Genomic DNA, 24,640 nt, shown 5'->3' on the forward strand with positions numbered 1-24,640 from the left:
TTCAAATTCAGCATTTTAAAAACTAAATTTATCATTTCCTTCTGTTTCACATTTTTTCCCTTTCTGTTCTCTCCTAATAGTATCACATCCACATGCATACTCAATGTAGGACCCCCTCATTCTTGACTGTTTATGCATTCCTAATATCTAGCCAATCAGTAAGAGTTTATCAATTATATTTTTTAAAATGATCTGATATCTGTTATCGTTACTCTCATTGATTTATATCAGACCCTTATATCTAACATGGACTTAAACTTGATTTCCCTGCCTTTCTTTCCTTTTTTTTTTTTTTTTGAGCATCTGACCAAAAGATACTGATCGTGTCCTTTAATCTAAAAACTTGTGACTACCTATTAACTCTAATATCAAGTTTTCTGAGCATGTAAAGTCCATGAAGTTCTTCTCAGTTTGTCTTGAGCTGCATGTCTGGTATCACCTTCCAATACTATCTTCCTTACCCAGTACAAAAAATACTGTCAACCTTCTGGCCGTTCCTCGGACATGCTGTTACAACATTTTCTCTGTGTCTTTGGCAGTGTATTGTCTCTTCTTGGAATGTCCCTTATTACTGGACTGCCTCTTAACTCACACTCAGTTTTCAGGTACATGCTCAAAAGGCTCACCTTTGTTGAGGCTCTTCCCAACTCTCTTCAGGCTGAATTAGTTTATTTTTCCTCTGTATATTTTGGAAATTATTGTATTGAATATGGTGCTTGTAATTCATTGGTGATAGCCCCATGTAATCGTCTCTTTCTCCCTGTAGACCAATGAATGCTAAGGTAATTGAAGTAGAGGGAAGGTATCAGAATTGTGTGGTTGAGAGTCACCACTGTGATGAACCTCCGTTACAGAGCCGTGCTGTCATAGCCCTTACTTGCTGGGCGTAGAAGGAAGATGCCAAAATGATTGAACTAGGCATTCTTTGAAATCAGGATCTCCCCTAGCATAAAACACATCCATAAGTAGCAGTTCCTCTATAAATGTGTGCTGAATAAAGATGAAGGGTAAGATAAAGGAGAACGATTGTGGCATCTTTGTTGCACTGACTCTAGGGGTAGGGAATGTCCAGCCCACAGGCTGTATAAGGCCTGCAACATCATTTTGTCCGGCTCTTCCAAGGCAGCTGCAGGTGGGAGTAGAAATTCAATAAATCTGTAGCAGGCTAATTTTTAAGTTGGTAATTTTGTGTGGTCCACGAATGTTAAAATATCCAAGTGGCCCTTGGAGATAAAAGATTTACACTGACCATGGGAGTATACAGAAGAATATAATTGCTCAGTCTAAATTTAGAACTTAAAGGAAAGTATTGGGATAAAAGTGGCAGAATTTGTTAACTGGGTCTTCTGGGAAGAACAAAAGAGTTTGATTAAACAGACAAGGAATGTGAGTGTTAAATAGTTTTGAATAAAAATATTTTGAGCAAAATAAAATAAAAATTTTGGCCTGTATTTGCTTTCACCAAATTCTCCTGTTTTGTCTTGAACTGTCCACTTGGGCTGTCATACCCACAACTCCTATCAAAACTGCACACCCATAATTTAATCTCGCTAAACCCAGCGCTAATTTTTCAGTCCCACATCTCTCATGGGTCAGTTAACTACTTCCTCCTTCTCGTAATATTTTGTTTTCTTGATTTCCAGAACACTACTCTTCAGGTTTTCCTTCTGCTTCCTTGTCTACTTCTTTACCGTCTCCCTTGTTGGCCCTGCATCTCCTTGATCTTTAGAAGTATTGGTGTTTTTAGAGCTCAGTTGTAAGACTTCTGTCTACACTGATTTGAATTCACCAGTATTATGGCTTTTCAATACCTTCTGTGTACTGGCCACTCCAAATTTATAGGTCATTCCCCATTCTCTCTCCAAACCCCAGTCTTTTACTTCCCTAGATGCCTACTCAGCCTCTCCACTTGCATGTCAAACAAGTGTCTCAAACGTACAGTGTCTAAAACTTAATTCCCAATCCTCCCTTCTAAATTTCCTCCTTCTTCCATCTTCCCTGTCATTGTAAACGGTAACACTCTTAGTTTGCTTACACCAAAGCCCTTCAGTCACCTGTGACTTTTCTTCTCTCAAATGTTACATTAAACATTAAACATATTTATTTAAAAGGCAAAGTGATAGAGGCAAAGAGAGCACAAGTGTGAGAAGTTCTACAGCTGGGGCTGGCCAGGCTGAAGCCAGAAACCAAGAAATCCATCCAGGTATCCTGTGTGTGTGGCAGGAACTCAAGTACTTGAGTCATCATGGCCCCTTATTTTCAGGTGCATTACAAGGGAGCGGACTTAGAAGTGGAGTAACTGGAATTCAGACTAGCACTCCAATACAGATGTGAGCTTTCCAAGCAGTAACTTAACCTGATTTGCCAGGACACCTGCCTCACATCTAACATATGATAGTCTTTACTTTATCTTAAGATATGTTAACTCGATGGCCCAAGTGCTTGGGCCCTGCACCCCATGGGAGACCAGGATAAGTACCTGGCTCCTGCCTTCAGATCAGCGCGGCGGCCATTGGAGGGTGAACCAACGGCAAAGGAAGACCTTTCTCTCTGTCTCTCTCTCTCACTATCCACTCTACCTGTCCAAAAAAAATATGTTAACTCATCGTCACCTCCACATGACCATCTTATGACCATTTTATGTTTTTTTTTCTTTTTTAAGATTAATTTATTTGAAAGGAAGAGTTATAGAGAAAGAGGGAGAGACAGAGAGAAAGAGAGATCTTTCCTTCGCAGTGTCACTCCCCAGATGGCCGCCAATGGTCAGGGCTGAGCCGATCTGAAGCCAGGAGCCAGCAGCTTCTTCTGGGTCTCCTGCATGGGTGCTGGGGCCTGAGCACTTGGGCCATCTTCTACTGCTTTCCCAGGACGTAGCAGAGAGCTGCATCAGAGGTGGAGGGAGAGGGGGAGAGAGAGAGAGAAAGAGAGAGAGAAAGAGAGAGAGAGAGGTCTTCCATCCGCTGGTTACTCCCCAATTGGCCACAACGGCCGAAATTGCGCCAAAGCTAGGAGCCAAGAGCTTCTTCTGGGTCTCCCACGTAGGTGTAGGGGCCCAAGGACTTGGGCCATCTTCTACGGCTTTCCCAGGCCAGAGCAGAGAGCTAGCTGGGAAGAGGAGCAACCAGGACTGGAACCAGCACCCACATGGGATGCCAGCACTGCAGGTGGATGCTTAGCCTACTATGCCACAGCGTTGGCCCTGTATCCTTGCTCACTTTTCTCCAGTGGGAGTGGCCTCTTCTTTCTTAAACCTGCAACCTATGTGTCTGCCATAAGGCAGTTGCTCTTGCTGATCTTCCTACCTGGAATGTTCTTCCCTAGGTATCTGCATTACTTGTTTTCTTACTTTTTTTAAAGTAATGATTCAACTATTACTTTCTCATAAGACCTTTCTTAATCACTTTATTTTAAATTGTGCCCACCTATCCTGTCAACCTTTTTTTTTTTTCTTTCTTCAAAGTACCGATTACCATCTGATATACCTTTTATTTTACTTTTTATTGTCTGTTTCTCACCATTCATGTATATGCTGTGTGAGGGCAGGAATTTTTCTGCTTTGTCTACTGATGACTCCCCAGCACCATATAAATATGTATTCAATATATAAATGAAGTAGGTTTCTGTAACTTGCTGAGACCTTGGTAGTGATATCAGAGATCAGATGGTGACCAGTGCTGGGGGTTGGAGGGATGGTAATAAAAATGTTTCTATAAAATGACTTCTATGAAATTTAATATAATATTCATTATATTTTTCTCAGTTTACAGTTCTGATGTAATTGATAAACAAAGTGCTTCCGTGACTTCTGATAATACAGATGACAAAGCTGTTATTATTCTAGTTCCTGTTAGACTTGGTGGAGAAAGAACCAACACTGACTACTTAGAATTTGTAAAGGTATGAACTAAGTGTTCAGTTTTTTAAAGCAATACCAGCCAATATGAAAAATGCAGAAATTTTGCAGTTGTTTTTCTATTAATTGAGAGTGATTTTACTGTTGTCCATTGCAAAGTTGGACATTAGAGATCTTAAATTTCAAGATGAGTTATGATTTGGAGTACAGTATTCTATACCAAAATGAAAAGCTTTTAAGTTTTGTAGCTAATCAAGGAGGCACAGATGCAGTAATAATCATGAATAATAGGACTATGGTTTCATTGTCCTTTTGTGATTTTTAAAAGTATGTATCTTTGTTTATTCATAAAACTAACATTATATAGAATTAATTATTGAAACAAATGGACTTTTCCAATACTACTGTATTCTTATGCCACCATGAGGTCAATAAAAGACTAGATTATTTATATACACCAAAATAATTATAATAGTATGAGGAGGTTTCTAGCTTTATTTTCTTCACACTAGCCAGTTTAAAATCTGTTCCATTTCAGAACACATAATTCTGTTTCTTGCACCACAACAGTCTGTTTAGTTATGTTGTCTTGGGCACCAAGACATTCAGTTATGATGAAATAACTTTTGAAATACTTAGTTTCTGATTAAAATTTTAGTTTTTATATATTCTTTTCATAGTTTTAACAAAATTTCTCATTTTTTAGGAGTCGATTTTCAAGGCCAGAATGGAATTCTTTTTTGAATGAAGTATTATAGGCTATAGTTATGTTGAAATAAAGTCTAAATCTGTCTTTTATGATTCAGTCACAATTTGTTCCCAACCTGATGCATTAATCCTGTATTATGGTCCCTACATATATATAGGTCAATATGTCCTCAGGCTAGATTGTGCTAATTCTAAAAATCTAGAGCTGGTGTTCTTGATACATGATACACTTCTAACGTATACTGGCTTTTCCTAGTAGTTACTAAAATTTTGGAGGAACATTTGTTATTAATAATAATACTGTAATATATTGATAATGTGAATTCAACAAATACAGATGCATTTTGATATCTGACATGTGGGCTCTTTATTAGTATTATCAGTGAAATGTGAGAAGTTGTAAAGCATTTCATCTAGCAGATCTGTTGAGGGTTTTGGAACTTGTGGTATGTTGTCGTCTCTAGATGGGTTCTGAACAAATCTGATTCGGATTCTTTGTGCCTTCTCTACTACCATGAGAAAATTAGAAACTGATGTGATCTTGGAGTGGACTCCTTTAGCCAAAACCCCATTTCTGGTGGAAGAGGCTACAAATGGCCTGCAGGTGTGTTTCACCTGCCTGAGGGCTTAGCTCTCTAGTAATGTTAGTATTCATCAGATGGCTGCACTGCCTAATGCTCTTGAGTGATTCATTGGAGCCTGAACTGTAGTGAAACAAACCGCAGTTAAGTGGTTAAAGTGATCTGCAGTAACCAGAATTCAGGAGCTATGCAGTAAGTATTTGTTAATACTCATTTGTGTAACACTTTTTACCTTATTTAAATAAATTGATTGGACTTGCCTGCCTCCAGAACTGTGTGAGAATAAATTTCTGTTCATTATAAATTACCCATTCTCAGGTATTCTGTTATAGTAGCACAAAATGGACTAAAACACCCTCTGAAGAACAACCTTGTATATTCAGTCTTGTGAAAATGTCATAGAGGTTTCTTGAAAAGGAGAGCTGCAACTGAAAGAAAAAAGTAGAGAAGACATCTTAGGTTCAAATTCTAGAGCTGGCTGAAAAGTAAAGATGAAATTGTGCCAGAACAATAAAAACCTATTTAAACTAGAACTTTCTTGACTAGTCATTGTTTTTCATATTTTTTCCCTTAAAATAAGAATTTTTTAAAGTATAACATTTTTTGAGTACCTACTAACTTGATTTATACTGTAGTTCACTAAAATGAAAGAACAGTGATTACTGCGATATTTTAATTGTTCAATTATCAGGTAAAATGGCTGAAATGGTTGAGTGAAGAAGTGTATGTGATTGGTGTTATGCTTGGCCAAAGGGAATGGTTGGCCAGAAGCCAAAATGAGAGCATATAAAGAGATACTCACTTAGAAACAGAAAAGCAGTGTATCTGATAGCCTAAAAGTGTGTGTGCACTATTTAGCAATACAGAAATACAGTCTAAAATTCACCATTCTTTTTTCAAGTGTATTAATTAAAGTAACTCCACAGTACCTGTAATTCAGATATGGTACCATCCTAGCATCCTGCTACATTCTATGACCAGGAAGGAAATTGGTGTATGCTTTATCAAAGCTTACCAAAGGAGTATTATTTTTTACTTTTTAAGGACCTGGAATGAGGAAAGTCTAATATGTTCTTTTTCTTCAACAAAACAACTTAGGACTTTCCTTTGTAACTGGTTCTTCACTCTTATTTATTGCTTCCTGGATATAGCTCAATAAGTTTTCACCACTAGTTAACTAAAAAGAAGCTCTTTTAGGAACTGAAAAGTGTTTCAAGTTTCCAAAGATACAGTCTTTTATGTGAAATGGCATTCTAGCTCCTAAGCTGCTTCTAAATGTTTATTGCTGGATCTTCCCTAGTGTTGGGAGGAAATATAGCTGTCAAGGACCACAGTCTTTCCTCTATTACCTACTCAGGACCATTCTTTTCTGGAGGATGGTCAGTGATGATTCTTGATATATATATATATACACACACATATATATATATTTCTTCTTTCTCTTTTTTTAGCTGTAAAGAGACAGAACTTTCACTTCCTCATAGACCCTATGATATAAACAATGCATAACTGTATTACTGTTTTTTAAAAATTGGCATTTATTTTTTATTTTATTTGAAAGGCAAAGAGAGATAGAGATAGACACAGAACCATCCAGTGGTTTACTCCTCAAATGTATATAACAGCCAGGGCTGGGCTGTAGCCAGGAGGCTAGAACTTGCTGTCGGTCTCCCACATGGGTAGCAGTGACCCAAGAACTTACACATCACCATCTGCCTCTTAGGGGGTACATTAACAGGAAACTGGGTCAGAAGTGGAGGCCAGAGTGGAACTCAGGCATTCCCAAGTGTGTTGTGGATCCCAAGAGGCACCTTCAGCCTCTGTGCCAAATGCCTATCTCTGTGTTACTATTAAGTGGGTTTTTTAAAAAATACTTTTTATTCTTTTCCAGAGTTGTTTAATTTTTATGTGTGTAACTTTTTTTAGATTTATTTATTTATTTGAAAGGCAGAATTACAGAGAAAGAAGAGAGAAGAGAGAGAAGGAGAGAGAGAGAGATTGATTTTCTATATACTGGTTCACTTCCCACATGATTGCAATGCCTGGGGCTGAGCCAAACCACAGGGAACTCCATCTGGGTCTTACAAGTGGGTCATAGGCACCCAAATCCTTGGACCATCTTCTGCTGCCTTGCCAGGCACATTAGTTGGGAGCTGGATCCAAAGTGGAACATCCAGGATTTGAACCAGTGCTTGTATGGGGTGCCTGGTCACAGGCAGTGGCTTAATCTGCTGTGCCATCATACTGGCCCCTGTATTTTTTTTTTTTTTGACTTATTTCATAAATTTATTTCTTTGCTCAGCAATGCAGTATACTGTATGGTGTTGGTTGTTTACCTTCATGATCACCTGGCTGACTGGGAGCTGTGTCTGCTGCTGTTGCTGCCTAGCATCATGGGGAGTACCATACAGTATATTACTAGCCTGGGAAAAGGTCAAAGTGCAAAGTTGAAATGCAGTTTATACTGAACACATGTATCTTTCACACCATCAAACTAGAAAAAGCATAAATGGAACCATTGTAAGTTGGGGACCATCTGTATTCTTCATGTTTACATATTGCAGATTTTAAAGCATCCTCTCATTTATGAGATGGGAAGTTTGACTTTGTTTAATACTTTGTATATTTTTATCATTATTGGTGTTTATAACATGTCCAAATGAATGCAGGAACTATTGATGACATTGATACCACTGGATTTTTTTTTTTTTACTTTTGTAATGTAAAGTGTTATTTGGATCAACTTACAGTTTGCTTAGAGTAGATGCCCAGGAACATTCTAAATAATTTATTGAGGTATCCTTGCTATTTTATGATCAATAAAATAAATTGACTTTAAATGCAATAATAATAATAATCCTTGGGTTAAGTTTTCATTATTCTTTATATTTATTTTGAATGAAGTTGCATAAAAATTATAAAAATTGTTTTCAGTTTCGTATTCTAAGACTCAAGTGTCAGTGAAAACAGTAATAATGTCTAAGAACTGTTGTTATCATTTCAAAAAGCCTGATGAAAATGTTACATTGGTCACAATAAGACTGTACCAGCTAACTGAAAGGCCAAGTTATTTTCACTTTGGTAGGAATTTTATTGCCTTTGTGTAGTAACATTAATTATCTCTGTATCTGGCATATAGTAGTGGTTGAATGTTGTTGAGCATGCTGATCAGAATATTTGATTTAGTTATATTAATGTTGAGTGATTTAAAGGAAAGGAAAATGGGTTTAAAGAAAAGAGTTTCAGAACATGCCGTCAAATACAAAAATGATACCATATGATGAAAGGTTTGGAAACTACTAACTTTGGTAATACAAATTTGATTGTTTTAGATAATTACCATTTGTCTTAGTTCTAAATACATATTAATTTCTTTTGGCAGGGTATTTTAAGCCTTGAATATTGTGTGGGTATTATTGGTGGCAAACCTAAGCAGTCATATTACTTTGCTGGATTTCAAGGTTAGTGATTCTGTAAAATATGTCTCTTAATTGTTTTCTTTTAAAAGTCAGAAAGTTAATATGAGATCACCCGGAAACAGGATGGATGATTAGCAGAGTAAAATGAGTGTCTTATCCATTCATCAGTCCAGCCATGGCCACTCATTTGTCATTTGGTCCGCAGCATAATTGGATTCTGTAAAATGTATGTGTAATTTCTGTTGTTGCATAAACAAGGCATAATTTATTGGTTTCACTAAACTTCAGAAGACATTGCTGCCACATTCTGGCAGTTGCTATTTACATATTTACTTTTTACCAGTTTTGGTGGTGCTAGTTGATGATAAAATGACAAGCAATATGTTCTTCCTGTCAGGATAAAGAAGTGCAATACATTTTTCATATGCAAACTGTAGAATATAATTGTGTGTTTGTGAAAGTAATTTTATCACCAAAAATTAAATGACAGTCTCATCACTTTATAAAAATTCTGCTTATACAAGCATATTTGATTATGCAAAAGTTAATCTATCCTGTGCAAACCTATGTTTCAGTCAATGAATATCAGTCTGGCAAGCTGTTACAGCTTGATTTTTTTTCAGCTGTTCTACATAGAAATTGGATTGTAAGCAGTGTAATAATAAGGTGTTTTTTGAATTACTTGTCTTCTGTTTTGTCCTTGTAGATGACAGTTTGATTTACATGGATCCTCATTACTGCCAATCTTTTGTAGATGTCAGCATAAAGGATTTCCCTCTTGAGGTACTATGGATAGAGAGCTGGTACTGTTTTCTTACTTTATGAAGCAAGCTATTTAGAGATGTGCTAGGTAGTATGCTTTTATGGTATTATAAGTTAATAATCAATGTTTCACTGATTTATAAAACCATAATCAACACGACGGTCAAAGGTTAAGTACTTTGGTGCTGAATTTTAATTTATAATATACTTTCTTCTTCATTTATCTTTGTCTCTAACTTGTTAGATACCCTAGCCCTACTAAAATAAATGATCAAGCCTCCAAGTAATTTTGTAGAAAGACAGCTAAACAGTACTGAAGAATTATAAATGTTAGGCATGTTAAAAAAAAAAAAGAGAGAGAGAGAAAGAGGGGGAAAATAAAAGAAAGTAATACACGTGGGTTAGAGTGACAGTGTAACTTAATGAGCTTTTCTGCTAAATTACTTTGCTTTAAGTATAGCAATTAAATCTTAGCCTCATGTTAAGAAGTTTTCAAGAGCTTAGTTTATAGAATTTATAGAAAATTTATTTTAGCTTTTATTTCTTAACCTCTTCCTTTTCCTTTGTGTGTAGGTCCCTTTGTGATCCAGTACTTTAATTCAGAAAAATTTGAGAGTACATAAGTGAGACATGTAATTATTACATGATTTTGGTTCTCATTTTCTCAGTTGATGTTTTTACAGACTAAAATGATTTGGTAGAATAAAATAATTTTATTCATTTGAGTGGCATGCATCACTAATACTCAGGGGCTGGGCAAGTTAGAAATGTAGTTAAGTACTTTGAGTACTAGCTTGCTAGCTAATATTAATAACCTGTTAGTATTTAAGGGGTAAATTATGAACATAAATAAAGTGCAAGATTTAAATCTGCTTCAGAAAGATATATTATGAAACACTCTAGAATCTTTTGAAAATTATTGCTTCTGCTAAAATATAAGTAGTTTGAGGACAGAGATCAGATTTACTTTCTTCTTTCATAATATCTTGCATGCAAACCTTAAGAAATGTTTGCTGGTTGATTGATTGATACTGAGGGTGGTGCACCATAGAACTGTGCTATGAGTCACATTGTAATTCTGTTTGTTGCACTGGGGGCTTACAGCACTGATTCTTATGTTTAAGTAACATTTCCAATGTAACTATCAAATTGACTCCTTATAAACAGTAGATACCTGAGATTCGGATGGAAAATTATTCATAGTGTTTTACTATTACCATAAATAGATTAAAAGCTTGTTGATTATTGGCCAGTAGAGAGTATCCATCTATATTTTGAGAGACTCTGCAAAGATGCCAGGTGAATGACTAGCCTGGTTATGTGTACACAATCAAGATTAGAAATATTGCAACTCATTATTGGAAGACTGTCACAACATGCCAGAGTGAGTCAGAAAAGATTGAAGTAGGATGCTAGTAGTGAAAATGGAAAGGAAGAATTGATTTTAAGATTTTACTTTGTGAATTAAAATGTCATGAAATTAGCTACCTTCTTAAATGCACAGAAGCGCTTCTTAGCCTTATATATTGGAGCACTAATAGAGTAGGTTTAGATGCTGTATTTTTGAGATTCTGATAGAATATCTCAGCCAGCCTAGGTAATTCCTGTTAGAAACTTTTCATTTTTCCTCAATGTAGGGCTTTACCTTGAGTAATTTAATTAATAACATAATTTATTTTCCTATGGCTGCATAACACACAAATCAAAGCAAGTTATCTTTTTTTACAGAGGAACAAAATTTTACATTCTGCCTTTTATCTTAGGTTTATAATATTTGAGATGATTTTAACTATTATTAATCATCCTTGCTTTGCTATATTGATTGTGTGTTAATATGCTATTGAAACTTTGCAGTTGATCATATAATACATTATATGCACTTTGAAAACTGCCTTTTGTAATTCAATGATTAAAATTACTTTTGTTGAAAACTTTTTGATCAATATTTCTTTTTGGTCAATAGATGGAGAAATTGAAATCTTAGATCTTCTGTCCAATTCCATGTAAACAATTGCTAATAGTCCTGATATTTTAAGTGAGTGCCTTAAATCTAGTAGGATTGTGAATTTTAAGAAAGTAGTAAGATATCAGAATATTTGAGATTGAAGAAGCAGTTTAAACAGATTATATCTATTCTTATAGTTTTCAGTTCCTACACTTCTAGAGTTGAACTTTTTAAAAACCAAATTGGACCAACTTCATTCTTTCTTTTAAACTATCATTTATTAAGCTCTTTCTAGTTGCAGAGTAACTGTCCTAGCTCTTTAGCGTCCTCTGTTGGACTCTTTTCTTGCCTGTAGATCCAAATGCTTTGTGTTTTAATTGCTAATTTTTGTGGTTTTCTTATAAAATATATTACTATATAATGTTAGTTTCTATACTGACTTTTAGAGACTCTTTGGCTATCTTCACTGACTTTTTAACATAGTGAAATAAATGTAGACAACCATATTTAGATCCTGAGTCTGGCAGTGAGGATCTAACAGGGAGATCCTTGGTCAAAACTGAGGAATGAAGCACGCGGCTCATTGTGAATGCCAATTATAGTGTATAAACTCACACTTTGTAATTTTCATAGAGATAAATGGGGTTCAAATGCGCAGCAGAACAACCTTAAGGAAAAAGGTCATAAGGATAGCTTGAGATGAGAAGAGCATGAAACGAACTTAAGTGGGCTTAAGCAGTGAGGGTATATTGAGTTGTCAGTGGTTAGGACAAAACAGAGTTTCAGTTGTTGGAGTGCAAAGATTAGTGCAGATGCATGTGTATGCATGCAGTACCTAAGTATATTTATGTGCGTTTGTATATGATACATATATGATGCTTCTGTGTATTATATATACACACAGAATTTTATTTGCACCATTGTATGTATGCATAAAATTTAAAAATTAAGGTTTCTTAAACCAGAGACTATTGGGTAATGCTGTTTATGATATGCTTTTGGAATAATAACTTCTTAACTCTTACAAATACCAAATCCTCAAAAGTAACATAGCTTTCTTAATAGGCATGTTAGTATGTCCTGATTCCTGGATCCCAATTCCAAGTTTCATATTTTAGGACATCTATATATAGTGTTCTTTAATCTATCCTTGTAAATTCAGAAATAGTAGCTTAAAATCTATTATAATTATATGACCTGAGCATCTAGATAGATGCGTGAGTGAATTTGTCAGTAAAAGATACGTGCCCTTTGTGAGTTACACATGTGAACTGCACTTAGTAGGAAGCGTTTTAGTAAGGGTGTTCTCTAATTATCTTAGGAAGTTTCATCAACATCACCAAAATGGCATAGCTAAATACCTAAACATTTTTGTTTCAGTATTGTTCGTATCTTTAAATAATACGAACCATTATTCCAAATAATAAGCCAAGAACAATGCCTAGCATTTAGTAGGTACGTAACAACCATTTGTTGAGGCAATGAATAAATAATACATTGAAAAATGAAATGAATGGGAATTGATTCAACTTGTCCAGTTTGTTCAGAAACACAATTCAGTATCATGTATCTACTGAACACTTCCTAAGATGCATTTGTGAAGTAGAAGTAACTACTCTTCCCAATCATCAGAATGTTTTAAATTACAAAAGAAATCTTAAGTATGTACCTTAAAGAATTATTGCAAAGTGAACATAGCCCTGTAATACTGTTTGGGAAAATATTTGAAAGTCTAACTTACTCTGTGATAAACAGAAATAATTCTGAATTATAAATGAATGTTGGTCTGACTTGAAATTCTTCTTTGGTGAATGCAACAGAATAATTTTAAGTAATAGAAAATACCTTTCTGTGAGTCCTAGTGTTAATGCAGTAGTTCCCAATAGTATTTTCCATTTCAGTGATCAGAGGTGTATGTCTTTTTAATTTAAAATGTTCTTTATAGCTATCAAAACAACCCTGAATAACAATTTAATGCTTACTATTATATTCTATGATGATTGAGGCAATACAGTGAAATAGCAGTAAGCCTATCCTGATTAATGTTGCTGGTTCCTATGCGAAAACTTTCATCAGTACTTTTGTGTAGGATACTCTCATGGATGAGTTCAGAAACACATGATTGAACCTTGCACAAACTTTTTGTCCCTCTTCTCTATTCCCAAATAGTGAAAACTGAGAAACATAGTTTGTATTGGCTTTGGAATTAGTTTAGCAAATGACTGTTTTTAGACATGTATATTTGTAGATTAATTTCTTCTAACTATTGTGCCTTATACCCTAATATAGGCCTGTATATTGTAAAAGATATATTTTAATACCACTTTATAAATAAAACAGGCATAACAATGTCAGCAAAAGTCTAATCAAGACAATACTTGTGTTAGGTCCCAGCTAGCTAGGCTGGACCTCTCTATGTAAAGCAAGTGTTAGCTAAGATTTTGTAGAAGTCATCATTTTGAAAATTCATTTATTTGGTCTGTAACTACTAGCATATTATTGAATTAGAATCTAAACTACAATTGAATTGTTCATAAGAAAAAAAGGAAATTAGGTAGAAGCACAGGGACCACTGACTGGATCATTTAGGGTGTAGGGAAAGAGAAAAAGAATGCTTTTGGTTGATTTACTATGAACCTAAAAAGTCTAACAGCCTATATTTTCCCATATATTTAATAATAGTTCCAAGTTAAAATCTTTTAGTTTTAAGCATTGGATGTAGAGAAATCCTTTTTAAAGATTATTTATTTATTTGAAAACTGGAGTTATAGAGACATGGAAAGGCAACAAAATCTTTCATTTGCTGGTTCACTCCCCAAATGGCTGCAACAGCCTGGGCTGGCCAGGCTGAAGCCAGGAGCCAGAAACTTCATCCGGGTCTCCCACATTGGTACAGGGGCCCAAGCACTTGGGCCATCTTCTGCGGGTTATTAGCCGAGAGCATATTAGCAGGGAGCTGGACTGGAAATGAAGCAACTGGGACTTGAACCAATGCCCATATTGGGTGCCAGTGATGTAGATGGCAGCTTAAGCTACTGCACCATAGCTGCAGCCCAAAATGTAGGGAAAATTTAAATTTACGAGTTCAGATCCAGCCTAGATTATTTCTTGAGCTTGTTCTTTAATTTAAAAACTGTCTCACACTCTGCTCTCATTTGTCCTCCTTTCCTTCTCCCTTAAGCTTGTTAGTATTTCTATTTCCCCACAGAGTTCATTTGTGCAAACGTAAGCAATATGAATAGGTAGTTTTATGTCCTTCCGTTTCACAGACTCTTTTTATGCATATGGAAAAACACTTGGTAGCATTAGTGATCTTTTAGGGATAAGTTATCCAATGGCCTTTAAAAAAAAGACATTTTTTTTTTGAAAGGCAGAGAGAAAACTGGTATCTTTCATTGCTGGTTCACTCTCTTAAATGTCTTCAACGGCTGGGGCTGAGAGAGAGAGAGAGATTTATCTTTTATTGTTGGTTCATTTTCTTAAATGTCTGCAATGGCTGGGACTGGGCCAGGCGGAAGCCAGGACACTGAACTCCATCCATGTCTCCCACATGGGTGTCAGGGGCCCAAGCACTTGGGCCATCTTCTGCTATTTTCTCAGGTACATTAATCGAGAGCCAGATTGGAAGCAGAGCAGCTGGGACTCGAATTGGTGCTAATATAAGACACTGACATCACAGGAAGCGGCTTAACCCTCTATGCCACAATGCCAGCCACTCCAATAGCATTTTAAAAGATGCTTAACATGGTACCAAAGTATGTTGGTTAAGAATAAAAAGATTGGGCCAGCTCCGTGGCTCACTAGGCTAATCATCTGCCTGCGGCGCCGGCACCCCAGGTTCTAGTCCTGGTCGGAGCGCCGGTTTCTGTCCCGGTTGTTCCTCTTCCAGTCCAGCTCTCTGCTGTGGCCCGGGAAGGCAGTGGAGGATGGCCCAAGTGCTTGGGCCTGCACCCGCATGGGAGACAAGGAGGAAGCACCTGGCTCCTGGCTTCGAATCGGCGCAGCGCACTGGCCGTAGCAGCCATTTGGGGGATGAACCAAGGAAGACCTTTCTCTATGTCTCTCTCTCTCACTGTCTAACTCTGCCTGTCAAAAAAAAAAAAAAAAAAAAAGATTGGAATTATTTGTTTTATATTCTGTCCTTTTTCTACTTTTGTATTACCTAACCATGCCAAACCCTTTAGCAAGAGTGGAGAACCAGGGCAGCCTACCGAGCTTACCCAGCCCATTTATATCTGTGGCACCTAGACCACTTGAGAGACGTGAACTGAAGGCACAGGAGGGCAAGGACTAAAATGGAACAGCCTGGTGGGAACAAAGAAGTTAAAGCACCATTGAGGAGCAGATTAGAAGAATATGCAGTTGTGCTCTAACTCGCAAGTTGACTTCAGTATAAAACATTTACATGAATCTGTGTATTTGTTTAAAAAGTCTTGATATTCTTATTCAAAGTTTCATAAAGATGTTTTAAAAGCTCAAGGCAGACTTCACTGCAGTGTCACACAACTGGCTAACTTGCTACTACTAAGCCTTGTCCTAGCCTACGCATGTTGTCTTTTTTAGTGGCACATTTCTCTTCCCTTCTTCAAGTGTTACAAATGCATACCACTTCCCCATGCTTCCTTTCTTTTGTAGGATGACACTAATGTCACATACGGTGCAGCTTTGGTGGATTCAGTACACACAGTGTTGGCTCTTGTGTTTTACAGCTTTAGAGAATGGGAAGGACTATAACAGCAGCCAGCACATGTTTTTAGTTTTGAGAAAAAGCCAGATAGCACATTTTAAATAATATTCTTTTATGTACTTAATGCCATCAAATAAAGGAAAATTAATCCTAAAGAACTTTAAAAATTACAGACATTCCACTGCCCTTCTCCCAAAAAGATGTCGTTTCGAAAAATGGATCCTAGCTGTACAATTGGATTTTACTGTCGAAATGTTCAGGACTTCAAACGAGCTTCTGAAGAAATCACTAAGGTACCTTTACTTAAAATTGTATAATAAAATCTATAAATGATCAATTCGAATTAGAGATAGGATTTCAGAAGACAAAACTATGTGAATTAGGATATTTTGTAAAATTGTCCTTTTAATGTTAATAGGAGTGGAGAAATTTGAGACAAACCAGTAACCAGTTGAAAGTATTGATTGCTCCACTAGGTGGCACTGTTGAAACAAAAATCCTGTTACAAAATGTAGCCCTGTACAAGCAATTAGGTTATATTCTATTTGAAGAGGATTTTAAAAGGGCAATCCCTTAGGGGTAGAAAAAAATTAATGAAGTATTTGATCAAGCCAAATTGTGCATTATTTCTTGTTAGTCCAAGTGCTTCTTTTATTTTTTGTAAAAAGAAATGCTATTTTTTGAATTTCTCAGAACTGCTTTATCAAATGAGCTGTGTTGTTACTTCCCAATAAGCTTATCTAACCTGATCTCTTCTATTTACAGAATCTTTGAAGTAGGTTTATTTAACTTCTTATTACCTTAAACTGCATTTTTTTTGGTATTTGAGTACTGCTAAAACATTTACAGAACCTTAATATCTGTCTGTATATTTAGTACTTTAGAAAATAAAGAAAGTTTTTTATTTAATAATTAAGTATATAATTAGATGGGTCTAATTACTATTGTCAGTAATGATAGGTTATCATCTTATGATAAACCAATACTAGAGTCATTTTTGGAAATTCTTAAACTTGAACTTATAGTAACTTATTTACTTTTTTTTTTACTTCCAGCTAAGTTTATTTAGATTTTGGATATGGAACATTGAAATTTTATTTTTACAATGTTAAATAAGTAAATTAAAAAACTTCGTATAAACTTTAGGTTTGGTTTACTTGATCTGCCATCTGAAAAGAAATTTAACAGAAATATGACAGAAAAATGCATAAGGAGAGGAGAAAATGAGATATGTGGGAGCCTCCTTTTCCTTCATGTCTCACAGTTGTCTTTTCGTTCTCCTTTTTACCATGAAAGGTCAAGTGAACAGAAGTAAATATGCATTCTCCATTTTTCCCTCCTTCATTGCTTGAAATTAACATGCACATTTGTATATTTTAGCCTGACAATTCTTTGTCTTTATTAAGTATCATGTATATGCTGCAGTACATGAATGTTGGTGATGTTGGGAAATACATTGATGCTGATTAACATTTTCCATTAAAAAGTTCCATTGATTTTTTTTTTATCTAGGTTAAAATAAATATATTTGAAATAGTAAAGCAATTTACCCCTAACATAGAAACAAACCAAATTATTCCAAATTTTAAAAAAACCAGATTAACAAATGAGTTGTATATTGATATTTTCTGATGAAAAATAGACAGTGATTATGGTTTTTACATTGAGAAGTATTTAATTATTACTCTTGATACATCAGAGTAATATGCATTATTAAGGCAAAGGGAGATCGTATTTAAATATCTTTTGGAATATACTGAGAATTTTCTAACAGTTAGCTAGCTTTGCTTTAATGTTAGTGTTCTTAATAGCTTTTGTAGCAACAATGAAAACTTACTTTGTCAATTAATAGTGTGATCATGTGCTTTTGCCTGGATGGTTGTAAGTTAAGCAGTTTTTGTTTCTTAAAAACTGAATTTGGTACTATTACTTAAACTGTTGTGGTTTTTTTTTTCTCTTGAAAAATTGAAACAACTTAAAAATTATTCATTTCTATATAGGATATATTTTTGGTTTCTTTTTGAAAATGAAGCATAGTTGTCTAGAGTCTCATGTTTAATTTGTAATGCTCTTGGAATGGATATTCTAACTCTTTGTGCTTTATGATTTTTTTTAACTTTTATTTAATGAATATAAATTTCCAGTGTACAGCTTATGGATTACAATGGCTTCCCCCTCCCATAACTTCCCTCCCACCCGCAACCCTCCCCTCTCCCGCTCCCTCTCCCCTGCCATTTGCATCAAGATTCATTTTCAATTCTCTTTATATACAGAAGAACAATTTAGTATAAAGATTTCAACAGTTTGCACCCACATAGAAACACAAAGTGAAACATACTGTTTGAGTACTAGTTATAGCATTAAATCACAATGTACAGCACATTAAGGACAGAGATCCCACATGAGGAGCAAGTGCACAGTGGCTCCTGTTGTTGACCCAACAAATTGACACTCTAGTTTATGGCGCCAGTAACCACCCTAGGCTGTCGTCATGAGTTGCCAAGGCTATGGAAGCCTTCCAAGTTTGCCGACTCTGATCATATTTAGACAAGGTCATAAAAGACAGAGTGAGGATAGTAACCAATGATCCTAAGAATGGCATTTACCAGGTTTGAACAATTATACAGCATTAAGTGGGGAAGAGGACCATCAGTACACACAGGTTGGGAGTAGAGCCATTGGAGGTAGAGTAGAGGTTATGATTACAAAGGAATGAAGCCCAAGTGTACTAGACAGGGCCTAGAACAAAGGACAGAGTCATTATTAGAGGAGCTAAGAAAGGTGCTGTCTAAGCTACAAGTAATTTTTCTGATTGAGAGGCAAATAGAACCTGATAGAAGGGGCTTGATAATAATCTGGTGGGCTTTAGGCCTTGTAAGTTAAGAGGCCCAGACCTATCTATCTCTTCACATGAGGTATATCCTAAGGGAGGTGTGAACCTCCTAGGGGAAGGCACTCTGTTGACTTTCATTACTTGGCTGGCCTGGGAGGAGAGCTGGCCAGGTAAAGGCAGGGGGCATCTCTAACAAGAAATTTACAGTTCTGCCTGCAATGTTGCTGACCCTACTTGACCATACCCTCAGCTGCAGTGCTCACTTTGGAAGTTGGGCTGAGTGAAGGGCTTTTCAGCTTGGAGCCAATAAGATCTGTGGCTCTGACCTGGGCATCCTTCGACTCCAGGGCAGGTCCATTTCCAGTGATCCAACTCTTGGCAGAGCTGCCAGGGCTCTTCACAAGCTGATTTCTGCTGAAGCCCAGGCTTACCACATTGAAAGCCACTGCAGTGGACTGGCCTGTTGGGTCTCCTTGAGGGCAGATCACTGTACAGATCAGCCATTAATAGGCCTGCCACCCATTGCTTCTGATGTCGAGCTTTCTTTTCCTCCTGGTTTGTGTTAAAGCAGACCAGAGGATGCAAGTCAAGGGAGTGCCCTTGACGGGCACGTGCTTTATGATTTTTAAAGTATTAGTAGAAGTCATTAAGCTAATTCACTGTTGAGTAGAATTCAGTCTAGCAGGTATTTGAGTAACTATCATATACAAGGCATGAAGTGACCAACTTGTAATCTCTGCTTTTGAAGAAGGCATTAAGTTTCTGCTCTCAAGTAACATTTATACTTGCAGAGGGGGAAAAGACTAGTAGACATATATTCTTTGAATATGATAAGCATCCAGATGGAAATAGAAATAAATGGATAGGGGAAGAAAGAGCGTGGAAATGAGAGCGGTGTCACATCCAAGTTGAGGTGCTTTATTGTGACGGTGATATTTAAGATGAGCTTAAAAGTATGGGCTTAATTTTCACTGGCTCAGGGAAAGAGAAGGAGACTTCAAGACAGGAGATAACAAGAGAAAAGGTACAGGGAAGTAGAGTATAGAACTTACCTAGAGAGTGGCACATAGTCCAAGTTGGCAGGTGCCACGGATGTATGTAGGGCAGGATTTCTGTCTTCTGCCTGAATCAGAATCTCCAGGGGTATGGCCTGGGGGGGGGTTACCCATTTTAAATATGTCTCTCCAATGATTTATACACCAAAGCTGAGCACCATTGACATTAGACAGTGCAACACAGAGTGTGACACGTGATACTCGTCATATGGCATAGGACAAACATTTTAATACTTACATATTTTTATATTCATTTCAGAAAAATATAACTAACCTATTAAAAATGTGATTTTTCCTTAAATTAAAAATGATGAAAAGAAAACTACTCACTAATCACAATAGAGATTGCATATATAGCAAAAAAGAGGAAAGGGGAGGTTTATAAATGTTCAAGATTCGAGAAACATTGCTTTAGGAAAACTAGGGTGGAATAATGTTGTAAAGTGTCCTGAATGTCATTCTAAAGGTGACATACTTCATATTAATTTTATTAAATTAATTTTTAAATCTCCCTTTGCCTCTCTCTGAAGAACTTCCATTATGATTTCTTTTAGTGTTGCTTGATGGTGATAAATTCTGTTTTTATTTGGATACACGGTTATTTTGCCTTCATTAAAATACTGAAATAGTTAAAAATTTACAGAAAAGTTGAAAATATAATACAAATATTTTTTCCTGAACCATTTGAGAGTAGGTTGCTAGTGCCTGTTACTCATGGATGCTTTAGTATGCAGCTCTTACAAACCTATCCACTGTACAGCTCTCACCATCTAATTCTCAGAAACTATTCAAGTTTCACCATTATCCCAGTATTGCTGTATGTAGCAAAAGGGATCCAATTCAGAAAAATTATGTTGCACTTATATACCTTGAATCTCCTTTAATTTAGAATGGTTATTCATCTTTCTTGACTTTCAAATAGCTTCAATATTTTTTTTTTTATTTGATAGGTAGAGTTATAGACAGTGAGAGAGAAAGAGAAAGGTCTTCCTTCCATTGGTTCACTCCCCAAATGGCCGCCATGGCCAGTGCTGCGCTGATTCGAAGCCAGGAGCCAGGTGCTTCCCCCTGGTCTCCAATGTGGGTGCAGGGCCCAAGCACTTGGGCCATCCTCCACTGCCCTCCCGGGCCACAGCAGAGAGCTGGAGTGGGAGAGGAGCAACCGGGACTAGAACCGTGTGCCCATATGGGCACTGGTGCCTCAGGCGGAAGATTAACCAAGTGAGCCACGGCGCCAGCCCCAATAGCTTCAATATTTTTAAAGACAACAGGAGACTTGTTTTTTGTTCTTTTCACAGGACACCTTTGAAGATTTTGTAGATTATCTGTTCAGTTTGGGTTTGTCTGATGTTTCCTCATGAATTTCAGGCTCTGCACCTTTGTCTAGTACATGACAGAAGTGATATACTGGTATTCTTTTTTTTTTTTTTATGTATTTTGATTTATTTGAAAGACAGAGTTACAGAGAGAGGTAGAGCGAAAGAGAGAGGTCTTCCATCTGCTGGTTTACTCCCCAAATGACTGCAATGGTCAGAGCTGAGCCAATCTGAAACCAGGAGCCAGGAACCTTGAGCCTCCTCCAGGTCTCCTACATGGGTGCACAGGCCAAAGAACTTGGGCCATCCTCCACTGCTTTCCCAGGCTATAGCAGAGAGCTGGATCAGAAGTGGAGCAGCCAGGTCTTGAACTGGTGCTCATTTGGGATGCTGGTGCTGCAAGGCTGTAGCTTTAACCCTCTGTGCCACAGTGCTAGCCTGCAGTGGTCTTCTCATTGCATCCTAGTGGTTGGCACCTAAGTTTGATTTGTTCCTTTACTAGTAATATTAACTAATTTTGGTTACTTGGTCAAGGGGATCGCTCTCTCATGCTCACTCGTGCTCTCTCTCTCTCTCTCTCTTTCTCTCTCGACTTATTTATTTATTTATTTATTTGAAAGGCAGAGTTACAGAGAGGCAGAAGCAGAGAGAGAGAGAGGTCTTCCATCCAATGGTTCACTGCCCAGTTGGCCACTTTGGCTGGAGCTGGGCTGATCTGAAGCCAGGAGCTAAGAGCTGCTTCCAGATCTCACATGTGGGTGCAGGTCCCAAAGATTTGGGCCATCTTCTGCGGCTTTCCCAAGCCATAGCAGAGAGCTGGATTAGAAGTAGAGCAGCCGAGACTTGAACTTGCGCCCATATGGGATGCTGGCACTGCAGGTGGTGGCTTTACCTGCTATGCTACAGTGCCGGCTGATAAAGGGAATCTATACCAGGTTCCAGTCAGCTTCAACATACCCAGTAGGCCAGAGCAACTTCTTCTACACTGGCATGGATGCCTACTTTTCTCAGACCCATGTAGAGGCTTTAAAAATGAGTTATTTAAGGGGGGGGGGGGAGAAAAAAGAACTTGCCTTTATTATTGGAGGGTATTTTCTCTGTATATAGAATTCCATGTCAGCATTGTTTTCTTTGAGTATTTTAAAGATATTTATTCTATTCGCTTCTCATTTCTATCCTTTCTTGATGTTCTTCATATCTCTAAGATTTTCAGTTCTCAAGACCTGATTGCTCTCACATGCTTTCCAGCAGTTGTTTTAATACTCATTGTTAAAAAAAAAAAAGTACTCATTGTCCATTTCTTCTGGTTGTATTTGGTGCCAGGGTTAATTTGATACAAACTACTCCATCATGTCCCTTTTAATAATTATATTTATAAAATACTTGTAATAGTTATTTCTTTGAAGCTTATATAAAATGTGACTATAAAATAAAAAGATCCAGTTTTCAAATGATAACATAAAATTAGTTTTATTTCTATATTTCATTGAAATTTTTACCACTTGAGTACTATTTGTAGAAAGATAAAGGTTTATAATTTTATTTTATATCTCCCCAAGGGAATTTTGATATTAAAGTAAATTATAAAAGAAGACAAAGTGAATTTGGTTACTGTATAAATAGCAACTCCAATTTTCTGGGTGCTCAGCATAAAAACTGGATCCTTGCTCTATTTCACACCCTGTGTCTGATGCATCAGCAGATCCTGTCATGTCTCCTTACATAGAATTTGATGACTTCTCACCACTGTCATTATTTACCAGGCTCATTATGTGGATTATTGCAGTATCTTCTGATTTCCCTTATTCTGCCTAAAATCTGTTAGCAACAAACCACCAGTGGTTTTGTTACAAATATAATAACTAAGATTGTGATCATTTTCTTCAAGCCCTATAGTAGCTTTCTGACTCATTTGGAGTAACAACCCAAAACCTCACAAACCCAACCCATAGGCCTTATATACATGAATCTCTCCTTCCCCTTCTCCCCATTGCCTCTATGACCTCACCACCTACCACTTTTCCCTTAGCTCTCGCAAGTCCCATAACTTCAGTTGATTCCTGTGCCTGGAATTCTCTTCCATAGATATTCTCATGGGTCCCTCCCTCATTTCTGTAAGGTCGTCACCTTCTTGGGCCTTCCCTGATTATCCTTTGTACATTGGTAAATCGCCTTCCTTGTATTTTTCACCTTAGTACCTGTCACTTAGTACACACACACACACACATTCTGCTCTATCATATATACATGTATGGTCATATTCTATGTATTTACCATCTGTCTATTTCACTGTACTACTATCTCTGCAAGGATAAGGATTTTGTTGGCTTTCTTTATTGTATTAACAGTACTAGAACTGCCTGGCACATTGTAGGAGCTCAGTAAATATTTTTTGAATGAAAGAATTAATTAAAGGGATATTGTTAATAGTTTGTCTTCTAAATTAACAGAGTTCTATGATTGAAGTATAGAAAATAACCAGTGTGTTTTCATCTATTTCTTTTATTGTATTTTCCTTACATTGCTGTGTCTTTATCTTAAAATTTATAATAGTCCATTTATTTAATATATAATTCAAAATGTTTTCAAAAAATTAATTTTAATACCTATCAAAGTCACACATACATATCTTAAAAAGTGAAGAGGTGTAAAAAGTGTATGCTGAGAATCAGGAGTCCTTTGCCATGTTATCCCCCACTCTAAAAGAATCTCCTGAAAATCTCCACTTTTAACTCTCTTAGTGGTGTCTCTAGGATTTCACCTCTGTTTTCTAAGTGCATATTCGTCCATTTCTTGATCGACTCACTTTAAAGATTTATTTATTTATTTGCAAGTCAGAGTTAGAGAAAGAGAGAGAGAGAGAGAGGTCTTCCGATGATTCACTCCCCAATTGGCCACAACGGCCCAATCCGAAGCTAGGAGTCAGGATCCTCTTCCAGGTCTCCCACACAGGTGCAGGGGCTCAAGGACGTGGGCCATCTTCTACTGCTTACCCAGGCCATAGCAGAGAGTTGGATTGGAAGTAGATCAGTCAGGTCTCGAACCAGCGCCCATATGGGATGCTGGCGCTTCAGTTAGGGTGTTAACCTGCTGTGCCACAGCGTCAGCCGCAGATCAACTCGCTTTAGATGCTAGCTGTTAGGTTTCTGTTAACAGTGCTTGCAGATCTGCTTCCCTTCTCATGCTGTGTCTCTCCATTTCTTTGTTCCCAGCCATCCTGCCAGTGTAGTTACAGCACTGATGTGGGAGAAGTCAGTGTTCAGTGTTTACCTTGTGCTTCCATAACATCATCCAGTAATTATCTTGTATAAATTATTACATTTCTTTCTTTTCCTTTTTAAAGATTTATTTATTTATTTAAAAGGCAGACTTACAGAGAGGCAAAGGCAGAGGCAGAGGCAGAGGCCGAGAGAGAGATCGTCTGTCTGCTGGTTCACTCCCCAAATGGCCGCAATGGCTGGAGCTGGGCTGATCCAAAGCC

At 36.9% G+C, this 24,640-nt stretch overlaps 1 protein-coding gene across 6 annotated transcripts in view; it reads left to right on the plus strand.

Moving 5' to 3' along the window:
* Positions 1-24,640, plus strand: part of ATG4C (autophagy related 4C cysteine peptidase) — a 109,717-nt gene that overhangs the window by 64,764 nt on the left and 20,313 nt on the right. For all 6 annotated transcript variants that reach the window (XM_062191458.1, XM_062191457.1, XM_062191460.1 and 3 more), the window contains 4 exons: positions 3,761-3,897; positions 8,525-8,603; positions 9,268-9,344; positions 16,129-16,248. In XM_062191458.1, the coding sequence (XP_062047442.1) occupies positions 3,761-3,897; positions 8,525-8,603; positions 9,268-9,344; positions 16,129-16,248 (413 nt within the window). The remainder of the gene's footprint in view (positions 1-3,760; positions 3,898-8,524; positions 8,604-9,267; positions 9,345-16,128; positions 16,249-24,640) is intronic.

This window comes from Lepus europaeus, chromosome 5 (genome assembly GCF_033115175.1).
Source record: "Lepus europaeus isolate LE1 chromosome 5, mLepTim1.pri, whole genome shotgun sequence".
Classification (NCBI taxonomy): Eukaryota; Metazoa; Chordata; class Mammalia; order Lagomorpha; family Leporidae; genus Lepus; species Lepus europaeus.